At 47.5% G+C, this 12,906-nt stretch overlaps 1 protein-coding gene across 1 annotated transcript in view; it reads right to left on the reverse strand.

Moving 5' to 3' along the window:
• Usp34 (ubiquitin specific peptidase 34) overlaps positions 1 to 10,903 on the reverse strand; it is a 172,477-nt gene extending 161,574 nt beyond the window's left edge. Inside the window, exon 1 of the mRNA XM_051164973.1 lies at positions 10,790 to 10,903. Within this exon, the coding sequence (XP_051020930.1) occupies positions 10,790 to 10,832 (43 nt within the window). The 5' untranslated portion in view covers positions 10,833 to 10,903. The remainder of the gene's footprint in view (positions 1 to 10,789) is intronic.
• Between the last annotated feature and the right edge of the window lie 2,003 nt (positions 10,904 to 12,906).

Consider the following 12,906-nt stretch of genomic DNA (forward strand, 5'->3'; position numbering starts at 1 on the left):
ACTATAAACTGGGCAATGTAGCAGTAAATTCCTTTAATCCCAGCACTCAGGAGGCAGAGGCAGGCGGATCTCTGTGAGTCTACAAATCTAGCCCAGGACAGCCAAAGCTACAGAGAAACCTTGAGGGCGGGGGGAGGGTGCAAGACTATAAAAGGGACTGGACTTAGGGGCTGGAGATGGCCCAGAGACTAAGAGCACTGTCTTGCTCTTCCAGAGGTCTTGAGTTCAATTCCCAGCAACCACATGGTGGCTCACAACCATCTATAATGTGATCTGATGCCCTCTCCTGGTATACAGGCAGCTCACTGTATACATAATAAATGTAAATATTTTTAAAGGTATTGTGTAGTCCAGGCTAGCCTTGAACTCACACTTGTTGCAGATTCCCTAGTTTTCTATGGCATAGTAAATTTTAGGCTAGTTTGGGTTACAAGAGACACTGTCTAGAAAGAGAGAGTGGGAGGGAAGGGGGAGAGGGAGCACGAGCAGGCTGGGGAGATGATTCAGTAGACAAGAACATTTGATGTGGGGGGCTGGAGAGATGGCTCAGAGGTTAAGGGCACTGTCTGCTCTTACAGAGGTCCTGAGTTCAATTCCCAGAAACCATATGGTGGCTCACAACCATCTATACTAGAGTCTGATGCCTTCTTCTGAGATGAGGTGTACATGCAGATAGAGCACTCATCTACATAAAAAATATTAACAAATCTAAAAAAAAAAAAAAAAAAAGAATAACACTTGATGTGGATGACTGGGTGTGGTGGTGGCAGCGGTGCACGCTTTTAATCCCAGCACTCGGGAGACAGAGGCAGGCAGATCTCTGTGAGTTTAAGGCCAGCTTGGTCTACAAAATGAGTCCAGGACAGTCAACACCACACAGAGAGAAACCCTGTATCCCCCCCTCCCAAAAAAAGGAAAGAAAAAAAAAGAAAAAAGAATTAAGAAATGAGCCAGCTCCCTGAGTACAAGTGCTTGCTGCCAATCCTACCCACCCGAGTCCAGCCCCTGAATGTAGAAGCAAAAGAGCCAAACACTGAAAGCTGTCCTTTGACTTCCTCACATATGGTCACATGGACAAACGTGCATGCGTGCGTGTACACACACACACACACACACACACACACACACACACACACACACACACACAGGAAGTTAATAAATGCAAAGAAAACAATTTTTGCTGGGCAGTGATGGCGCACTCCTGTAATCCCAGCACTGGGGAGACAGAAGCAGGCGGATCGCTGTGAGTGCGTGGTGGGCCTGGTCTAGAAAATGATTCCAGGACAGCCAGGGCTGCATGTCTCAAAAAACTAAAAAGTTAAAAAAAAAGTAAAATCTGGAGAGGAAACAGAAAAAAGGAACCCAACCCATTTTTCACTGCTATTGAGAGTGCAAGTACAGAAATCAGAATAGAAATTCATGAGAGATTCAAAATACATATAGCCCATATGTACTATTCCTGGGAATATACATAACCAAAGGCTTTATATCCTGCCACAGACATACCTGCACATCTTTTTTTGGACAGGTTCTCACTATGTAGCACTGGCTGTTCTGGAATTAGAAATGCAGAGCAGCCTCAAACATACAGACTGTCCTGCCCCTGCCTCCTAAGTGCTAGTAAGCAGCACGCCTGGCTGTACTCACACTGTTGTTCTCTTTCACAAGACATGGAACGAAGCTGGGTGCAGTGTCACATGCCTGTGACCCCAGCACTCAGGAGGCAGAGAAAGGCTCTGTGAGTTCCAAGTCCAACCTGGTCTACAAAGTAAGTCCAGGACATCCAGAGCTACACAGAGACCTTGTCTCAAAGAAGAAAAAGAAAATGGAATTAATCTACTTATCCATCAACAAGTGAATAGATAATGAAAATGTGATCACACACACACATACACACACACACACAAATGGAATTTTAGTCAACCATAAAGAAAAATTAAATATGCAGAAAAATGGATAGGGGCTGGAAAGATGGTTCAGTGGTTAAGAGCACTTTCTTGCAAAGGACCTGAGTTCTCTTGGTGCCCAGCAGCAGCATGCTTGCTCCCACCAACTCTAACTCCAGTTACAGGGGATCCAATGCCTTCTTGTGATCTCTGCGGGTACTAAGCATGCACTCTACACGTGCATACACATGTAAGCAAAATACTTATACATGTAAAGTAAAATAAATCTTAAAAAAATGGATAGACCTGGAAACTATATTAAGTAATCAGACACACAAAGACAAAAACTACATGTTCTCTCTCACATATGGATTCTAGCTTTTATTTTATATGTGTGTGCTTCTGGTTGTGCCTGCATACATATATGCGTGTAAGTTTATTATGGGTATAGTTCATTAAATTACAAAGGAGCATCAAAAATGAGATACAGGTTTAGAAGACACCGTAAAGGAAAGAGAACACACTTGGCATGAAAGTAGAAAAGAAATTAACAAAAAACAAATTATGTACAAAAATGCCATAATGAAACCGATTTCTTTGTTAATTTTTAAAAATTAGGGGCTGGAAAGATGGCTCAAGTCAACAGCACTGGCTGCTCTTCCCAGCACATACATAACAGTTACCATCATCTATCTATAACTCCAGTCCCAAAGAATCCCATACTTTCTCTGTGCCTTGGGCACTGTACACACATGGTGCACAAACAGACATGTAGGCAAAATACCCATTACACATAAATAAAATTTTTTAAAAGAGTAAAAACAAAAAAGCAGTTGTCAGGGGCTGGAGAGATGGCTCAGCAGTTAAGAGCACTCACTACCTGTTCTTCCAAAGGACCCTGGTTCAATTTCCAGCACCCAAATACCAGCTCACACCTGTTTGTAACTCCAAGGTCTGATACCACACAGACTTACATGCAGGCAAAACACCAATGCACATAAATAAAAATATTTTAGTTATTTTTAAAAAGCAGCTGGCAATGTTAAATTAAACTAGCTAAATCTTACATTGTTTAACTTTGTTCTCAGTGCAACGGTCCTTGGGGGAAAAAAAATATTTCAGAGCCACTTCAGGAGTCAGCAGTAACAATTTTTTTGGTTTGGATTTTCTTCCCCTGCCTCCCATAGGTTTTAATTTTATTGTTTTGCCTCATCAAAGACAAAATAAAAATAAAAATCATGTAATCCTAGGCTGTATTTAGCTAACAGCACAGAATATGAAACCTGCATTAAAAGGTAGGGCTAGAGAGATGGCTCAGTGCATAAAGGCACCTGTAGCCAAGCCCGACATCAGTTCAGTTCCCAGGACCCATGTGGTGGAAAGCTGTCCTTTGACTGCCACACTCGTGCCATGGCTCATCTATATGGGCTGTGGACACACATACACTAAAGAGATGGAATAAAGAAATTTTAGCAGGGCAGTGGTGGCGCACACCTTTAATCCCAGCACTCAGAAGGCAGAGGCAGGCGGATCGCTGTGAGTTCGAGGCCAGCCTGGTCTACAAAGTGAGTCCAGGATGGCCAAGGCTACACAGAGAGACCCTGTCTCGAAAAACCAAAAAAAAAAAAAAAAAAAAAAAAAAAAATTTTAAACTCAGGCTGGAGAGATGGCTCAGAGGTTTAAGAGCATTGGTTGTTCTTCCAAAGGTCCTGAGTTCAACTCCCAGCAACCACATGATGGCTCACAATATCTAGAATGAGACCTGGTGTCCTCTTCTGGCCTACTCACATGCAGGATGAATACAATATAAACAATAAATCAATAAATCTTTTTTAAAAATTTTTTACACTCTTTGAGTAACATAGAAATACATAAAACTTTGTGATTAGTGTTCATAGCACTAGAACTATAGTTTAAAAATCAGCAACCTAGCCAGCATGGTAACATACATCTTTTTTTTTTTTTTTTAAGATTTATTTATTATTATGTATACAGTGCTCTGCCTGCATGTACGTCTGCAGGTCAGAAGAGGGCACCATATCACATTTATAGATGGCTGTGAGCCACCATGTGGTTGCTGGGAATTGAACTCATGACCTCTGGAAGAGCAGTCAATGCTCTTAACCGCTGAGCCATCTCTCCAGCCCGGTAACATACATCTTTAATTGCAGCACTTGGGAGGCAGAGGAAAGCATTATAGGGCCAGCCCAGTCTACATACACAGTTCCAACTAGTCATGGCTACATAATGAGCAATCTTCAAGCCAGCAAGATAATCCAACAAGTAAAAACAATCACCACCAAGCCTGACAACTGGAATCCACTGCCTAGTACCTACAGAGAGTACCCTGCCTTCCACACGCAGACTGTCTCATACTCAAAAACACACCAGTCACCTAGGAGCCCTAACTGTATTTACTGCACATATTAATAATCACTATGCTTTATATATCAAGCTTTCATAGACAACTGTAAGAAGTATTGTCTTGTATAACTGTAAAAATATTATCTGGGGGCTAAAAAGATGACTCAGCAATTAAGAATGCTTGCTCTTGCAAAGGCTCCACGGCAGTTCCAAACATCCACATGGCAGCTCACAACAGCCTGGAACTCTAGTTCCCGTGGACCCAAACCTGACTTCTGCTGTGGCACATCTGCAGTCCCACATCCATTTTCCTTTTGCTTACTTTGGCAGAGAAAGGGTCTCATGCAGCCCTGGCTCACCTCAAAGTTCCTATGTAGCTGAAGATGACTTTGCACTTGTGAACCTACTGCATCCACCCCCATCCCAGGTGCTAGGAATACAGGTGTGTACCACTAAGATTTTATGGGGTGCTGGGATCAAACATAAGGGTTCAACATGTTCCTGAAAGAACCATATACCAACCCATGACAATTTTCTTTCTTACTTTTTGGTGGTGGTGTTTTGGTTGGTTGGTTGATTTTTGGGTTTTGGGGTTTGGTTTAGTTTTTCGAGACAGGGTTTCTGTGTAGCCTTGGCTGTCCTAGACTCACTTTGTAGACCAGGCTGGCCTCGAACTCACAGGGATCCAGCTGCCTCTGCCTCCCGAGTGCTGGGATTAAAGGCGTGCGCCACACTGGCTGATTTTTGGTTTTTCAAGACAAGGCTTCTCTGTGTAGCCTTGCCTTTAACTGGAGTTTGCTCTGTAGACCAGGCTGGCCTCAAGCTCATAGATCCTCCTGCCTGTGTGTAACACCATCAGCCAGCAAGAGAGCCTCACCCATGGCCCCCCATATCTCTTCATGGCCTGGAAGATGACCCAATAATCATGCTGGCAATGGCAAGTATTCCCAAAGCTTCCCATGCCCACCTGCTCTAGGACCACACATTGTGAAAGAGATACTGCCACAAGGCCCGCTGCTCAACAGATTTGCCATGCTGCTACATCAGGTTTGCTTGAAAACCACTTAACACTTTAGAAACATATACTTGGCATCCAAAAATACACCCAGAGAAAGCTGCATATCCTACCTTCACATAATTTCCTTGAAGGCCATAAAAGTGAATAAAGGCTGGACCTTTTGCAGCAAATACAGCAAAGCAAGAAACAGTCTGTAACCTGGTGACAGACCATCGTCATCATTGCTGCAAAGTGGAAGGATAAAGAGACAAAGGGGTTCCAACCTGGGCCCCTCTAAGACTGAACAACCAATAGGCACTGTTTCAACCACAACATAAAGTGCTCAGTGTCGAGGAGAGCCTAGGCTATCCTCTTGATTGGTTAGGGTCATCATTTTCTGACCAACCTAAGAGCACATGAATATTATATTATACATAGTTGTTTGGCAGGGCAACTTTTTTGTCATAATATTTGTATACAGATGTGAAGACAAATGGGTCCCACATTATACCAAACTCAATTGAAAGGGATTAAAGAATGAGTCTGACAATTTTTATTAGAAAAGCCCATAAGCAGCTAGGCGTGGTGGCACACACCTTTAATCCCAGGCAGAGGCAGGTGGATCTCTGAGTTCAAGGCCAACTAGGTCTTCAAAGCAAGTCTAGGACAGCAGTCTAGGACAGAGTTTAAATAAACTCAGTCTCAAAAAAGAACTTTAAAAAGAAAGAAAGAGGGGGCTGAAGAGATGACTCAGAGGTCAAGAGCACTGGCTGTTCTTCCGGAGGTCCTGAGTTCAACTCCCAGCAACCACAAGGTGGCTCATAACCATCTGTAATAAGATCTGGTGCCCTCTTCTGGCCTGCTGACTCACACGCAGGTAGAATACTGTATAAATAATAAATCTTTAAATAAATAAATAAAATCTGACAATTGTAGCTCTGGCCTATGAACAACCTACAATTTCATCAAATGCAGCTACTTTTCTTGAAATTCCCATAAGATGGATTTTAAACTGTTCCTCCATTTCTAGCACGGCATCCTCAATGACACAGAATCTGGCCAGTTCGTCCATGTCTTCTTTGATAACTGCAACTTCAATAAAGGCACACTGCTCCAGCACACAGGAGGAGAGCACACCCCTCAAAGTCTCCTCATTCCCCACTGCTTGCTTCCCAGGAGAGGGTGTTCTCTTTCTGTTCCTTTGCTGAATGAAAATAGACATAAAAGTTCTCACATTTTTTTTAAAGTAAAGAAACAGGGATTCTGCAAGTGCTCATATTGCTCTTGGTTCCTGAGTGGCAAGCCCCTGCCACAGCACTCCTGTGGCTGTTAACTTTCCAGCGGCCAGGGGGCGCAAAGCTGGTTCAATATTCAGGTACAAAGTACAAAGGGAAGTTACCTGCACATGTGAGAAAAGCTTTTACCAAACATTTGCTTGGTATCTGCTAATGTGCAAGGTGACTTTAAATAGGTTCCACAAGTGCTTCGCTACACTGGCGCTATCAGAGCTCAACTCCGCAAAGCGGCCTTAGCTGACATCACCATTACCGACTGACTACAGGGTCTCCCTCGCCCAGGCTGCTCTCAACGCACGCGTAGCCCTCATCTCCCACTTCCACTCACCAAGTCCTAGGACTATGGAAGTGCATCATAAAGCCAATTTATGTGGTACCAAGGACCAAACTCAGGACTTCACATGTGTCAGGCAAACATTCTACCAACTAAGCGACATTCACAGCCCTAATATTACCTTTTTTATAACTGCTTACATTTGTATCTATGTGTCTGTGCACACTGGATCCCCTAGGAATTCAATTACAAATGTCTGTGAGGGGCTGGAGAGATGGCTCAGTGGTTAAGAGCACTGCCTGCTCTTCCAAAGGACCCAGGTTCAATTCCCAGCATCCACATGGCAGCTCACAACTGTCTGTAACTCCAAGACCTGACTCCCTCACACCAATGCACATAAAGTTAAATAAAATACTGAAAAAGAAAACAAACAGCAAATGTCTGTGAGCTGCACAATGTACATTCTGGGAGATTATATATACTGGGGGGGGGGGGGGCCGGGGGGGGGGGCGCGCGCACACACACCTTTAATCCAGGCACTCAGGAGACAGAGGCAGATGGATCTCTGTGAGTCTGAGGCCAGCCTAGTCTACAAAGCTTTTATATGTGGAGGAGCTGTAGCTCCAACACTTAAGACCCTGAGACAAGAGGACCAACCAGGAAGGAGTTCAAGGCCAGCCTTGAACTATCAAAAAACAGGTTGAGCGGTGGTTGTGGCACACACCTGTAATCCCAGCACTTAGGTAGACAGAGGCAGGCTGATCTCTTTGAGTTCAAGACCAGCCTGGTCAAGACATCCAAAGTCTTGAAACATCAAAAGGGGGAAAAAAAGCTGATTCTCTTTGTTCTTTTGGGGGGTGGGGGATGGGGGGGAATGGTCCAATCCTGGAGGTTGAAGCCAGGGCCTCAGCCACACTAGGAAAACACCACTATTCCTTATTTTGAGACAATGTCTCACTAAATTACCCAAACTGGCCTTGAAATCATCTTGTACTCCAGGAAGATCCTTGATTCCCCTGCCTCAGCTTCCTGAGTAGCTGGGATTAGGAACAAGCCTGTGCCACCAGACCAGGCTAATTCAACAAGCTTTAGTCAAAGTTCAACCAGCATGCTCATCATGAAGCTCCATCCATCATGTGCATTGGCAACCATTTCCACAGTGAGATACAGTATGTACTTGGGATGCAAGAACAGCACAAATGAAATATTGCTTTGAGCCAGGCATGGGACGCCAGCACTCAGGAGACAGAGGCAGGCACACTGCTGGAGGCCAGCCTGGTCTAAGACAGCCAAGACTACACAGAGAAACCCTGTCTCAAAAAAAAAAAAGGGAAGAAAATATCATTTTGAGATAGGGTCTCACTATACATGAAAACATTTAAGACAACTACAATGCTTTAAAAAAAAAAAAAAAAGTATCTTGGGGCCAGTCGGTGGTGGTACACACCTTTAATCCCAGAACTTGGGAGGCAGAAGCAGGCAGATTGCTGTGGTCTACAAAGTGAGTTCAGGACAGCCAAGGCTACACAGAGAAACCGTCTAGAAAATCAAAAAAGAAAAAAAAGTATCTCATGAGATAATGATTAAAGACTTTTTTTTCGAATCAGCCTTAAAGAAAACATTAAAGCGGGGCGGTGGTGGAGCACGCCTTTAATCCCAGCGCTCCAGAGGAAGAGGCAGAGGCAGGTGGATCACTGTAAGTTCGAGGCCAGCCTGGTCTACAAAGCGAGTTCAGGACAGCCAAGGCTAACACAGAGAAACCCTGTCCCAAAAGACCAGAAGAAAGAAAAAGAAAACATTAAAGAGATAAGTACCTTTGGAGACCACTGACTTACACAAAGTTTCAAGAGTTTCACAGATAATCTTAAATGATGCCTTTATCTTTTTACTGTTAACTTGCATGTGTGAGCAAGTGTGGGCTGAGAACACACTTTCAAGTCAACTGGCATACAGAGTAAAGCTGAGCATTCTTTCCAGCCCTTAAAAACAGTATCTTTCTTTATAGTGCAGATGCCATCTCTTTTCAAATAAACTTTCTTGAGATACTATGTTTAAAACATTCCTAATTAGGCTTAAAACAATGCTTAAATCACCCCAAGGGAGCTGGAGGACAAGGGCACTTGGTGCTTTCAGAGGGACTGGGTTCAGTTCTCTGCACCGCATGGGGCAGCTCACAACTGTCTGTAACTCTAGCTCCAAGGGATTTGATATCTGTGGCCTTACAGGGCCACGTACTCACATGAATCTACCCACATCAAGACACACACATACCTACAAACAACTAAAAATAATAAAAATTAAGTGGGCAGTGCTGGCCCATGCCTTTAATCTCAGCACTCAAGAGGCAGAGGCAGGCAGATGGCTGTGAGTTCGAGGCCATCCTGGTCTACAACGCCGAGTCCAGGACAGCAAAGGCTACACAGGGAAACCCTGTCTCAAAAAAATAATAAAAATTAATCTTTTCCTTAAGCATAACTAAACAATAAAACTACTTCCAAGCTTGAGAGCAAAGTCAGAATCATCAATATATATCTAAGATACGAAATGTTTTACTGAAATGAGTACTAAGGACTTGTGCTTATCAGATCACTTGTACCAAAAATGAAGTTTCTATCAAAATAGAGATAACCATAAAATGGAAAAGTTAAGATGACACAAATAATGGGAAATGTAGGAATATATGCAAACACCTACTTTCATCTGTCAGGAAGTAAATATACAGCTGAAAATAAATCACATACCTTTAAGTTATTAAAGAGAAATCCGAGCACATAATAAAGTAAATTTTAAACACAAAAATGATGTTACAGTCTTAAACCAACTATTTAAATGAATGTATTAAAAAGAATGTCGCCGGATGGTGGTGGCACACGCCTTTAATCCCAGCACTTGGGAGGCAGAGGCAGGTGAATCGCTGTGAGTTCCAGGCCAGCCTGATCTACAAAGCAAGTCCAGGACAGCCAAGGCTACACAGAGAGACGTTGTCTTAAAAAAAACAAAAAAATAAAAAGAATGTTAAGTTTGGAAATCTGTCAAAATATCACAGTGAATGTAAGTTTCAACACCTCAAATGAACATTTTATCACAATGTGCGAATTGTGTAAATTGTCTTTTCATGTAAATCACCTCTTCCAACCTAGGCCCCTGGGCCCGTAGGTGGCTGCCTTGCAATACACCTTGGTCCTTTAAGCACAAATGCAATCTTGCATGGGCCAAAAATAAAATATGTAATATAATAATATAGAATAAGGCCTTTCATTTCCAGAGACAGACCATGACTAGCCGGAGTGGCTGTCTCTGGTACAGACATCTCCTCCTAATAAATTTTACTATTTCAACGACGAATGGTACACTAAAGAAATACTATCGCCTTTTATTTTTAATTAAGGTAAGACGGCTCCAGTCATCACTACCGCAGTTCATTTTCTGCTATTTAAGGGCTGGCAGATGGATTTAATACACCCACACACCCTCAAGGGAAGGGGGGGAAAAAATCACCACCCTTCTCCCAGGGACTTTAATGAAAATTAGCAGGTAAGCGAGGCCTCCCCGGCACGCTGGAAATCAAAGAGGGCGGCCCTGGGGCTCGACTGCGGAGCAAAGCCTGGCGCTCCGACCCCACCTCCCACACCGTCTCCGCCGGGGGAGGGAGGGTGGGGGGGGAGCGGGGCGGACGGGCTCGCCAGGGCCCTTCATTAATTGACACCTGTAATGAGGAAACTTTCCCGGAGCGCCCAGGCCTGACCGGGCCGGAGCTGCGCCGCGGCCTCTCGGGCGCCCAGGTAAGCCGGCGGGCCTGGGCCCGAGGCGCCGCGACCGCCGGGCCACCGCGCACCTTCCGGGGCCCACAGGCCCGCACGCCGTCCGTGCGTCCGTCCCGCAAGCCACGGAAGCCGGGCTCCCCCACCCCACCCCACCCCACCCCCCGCGAGCCGTGCACCCCGACAGGTCCACCCCCGCCCCGGCTACTTACTCTCATTTAACACCTCCACCAGGTCTGCGCAGTTCTCGCACATCGTTCGGCCGCCGCCGCCCCCCCTCCCCCGCTTCGGATCACACTGACTGATCCCGACCGGCGGGGGGGAGGGGACGGTGGCAGGGGAGGGGGCCGGCCTGCCGGCGGGGAGGGAGGGCGGGAGGGCGGGAGGGAGAGCGAGCGGGCGGGCGGCGGCGAGGACGGGGCGGGGAGCGGAGGGTGGGGGAGGGGGCCGGCGGGCCCGGGAGCGGGCGGGGGCGAGGGGGGGGAGCGAGGGCGGCGCAGGCCTCAGGGGCGCCGAGGCGCGGGCGGCGGCGGCGATGGCGGGGGGGAAGGGGGAAGGACTGGGGAGGGAGGAGGAGGAAGGGGCGGGCGGGGAGCGAAGCAGCAGAGTCACTTCAGCACCGACCAGACGCCGCGGCCACCGCCGCCGCTGCCGCCGCCGCCATTTTAGTGGAGCGCTCGGGCTGCGCTCGGCTCTTTCCGCCCAGGCGAGGGAGCCGAGGAGAGGCGCCTCGCGCTCGCATTCCTCCGCCCTCCCTGCTGCTCCCCGCCCTGCTCCGCCTCCCTCCGCACGCCGCACGCCCCGCGGGAGCCGCTCGCTGGCCGCCCTCCCTCCCTTTCCTCTTCCGTCCGGCCTCCCCGCCCTCGCTCGGCCCACCCCCACCACCCCCTCCGCGCGCCCGCCCGCCCCGCCCCGGCCGGATCTCTGTCAGCGGCCGGAAGGGAAGCGCGCCGCCCGCTGCCGCGGGGGGGACTCGGGTGAGTGGAAGATGGCGGAGGCTGCGGGCGGGTCGCGGCAACGCGTGCTCTCCCGCCCCGGCCGGCTCCGCGCTGCCTCGCTCGCTCCCTCCCTCCGGGGAGGTTCCGCCGGAGCCCGGACCGGTGCGCCGCTCTCCCCGCCTCGCCCTCTCGCCGCCCGGTTCTCCCCCCCCAGGGGACGCGCTGCGAAGTTTGGCCGCCGCCCGGGCACTATGGGGTGGAGACCGCCGCGGTGGGTCAGCGGGTTCCGGCGCGCGGCTGTCTTCCCCACCTGGCTTCGTGCGAATGGAACAGCCCAGGGCGCGTCCTAACCTGAATCCCTGTTTATCGCGGTCGTGCGATTGATTCTGAGAGGCTCATCTGCCCCTCAGCAGTGAGACACCTTGACGGGACTAGAAATGGCGCGGAGGGAAAACCATGATGTGTTTTTACGCACGAGGTCTCCTCATAATGTGCCTCCCCGTTCTTCATCGGAAATGGTATATTAGGCTTTCTCATCAGAGACACACACACAGCAGGAGCTACTGCCGTGAGGAACAAGGCCTGCCATGATGGTTTGCGACAGTAAACATAAACGCAGGCAGGAGCATTGCTCCGAGTTGGAAGGCAACCTGAGAAACTTTGACACACACACTCCGGTGTCAAAAGAAATAGGGCTGGAGAGATGGCTCAGAGGTTAAGAGCACTGGCTGTTCTTCCAAAGGTCCTTGAGTTCAATGCCCAGCAACCACATGGTGGCTCACAACCATCTAGAATGAGAGCTAGTCCGTTTCCGTCCCCCACCCCCGGTCTGGCCTGCAGTTGTTATATGCAGGAGAATATTGTATACATAATAAATAAGTCTTTTAAAAAAGAAAATAGGAAAGAGAAGTGAAGAACAAGTGAAAGAGGCACCCAGCTTAAGTTCGGTATTGCAATTAAGAATGAGCTAGAAGCTCAGGTGTCTCAGCAGTTAGGAGCACTTGCAGGGGGCCCAGGGTTCAGTTCCCAGCCCCCACATGGTGCCTCACACCCTTCTAGAGCCAGTCCCAGAGATAGACGCCCTCTTCAGACCTGTGCTGTCACCCAAACGCTCCTGGCACACATACATACAGCCAAAACATGAGTAAAAGCAACGGTTTTGTTTATTTTTTCCTTCGAGACAAGGTTTCTCTGTAACAACCTTGGCTGTCCTAGAACTTGCTCTGCAGACCAGGCTGGCCTCCAACGCACAGAGATCCGCCTGCCCCTACCTCCAAGGGATTAAAGGTGTGGGCCACCATGCCTGGCTTTAAAATTATATTTTTAAAATTTTAAACATTCTAACATTTACATAGTGACCACAAAGTGAAAGGTCATGTACATAATTCCCA

This window comes from Acomys russatus, chromosome 22 (genome assembly GCF_903995435.1).
Source record: "Acomys russatus chromosome 22, mAcoRus1.1, whole genome shotgun sequence".
Lineage (NCBI taxonomy): Eukaryota > Metazoa > Chordata > Mammalia > Rodentia > Muridae > Acomys > Acomys russatus.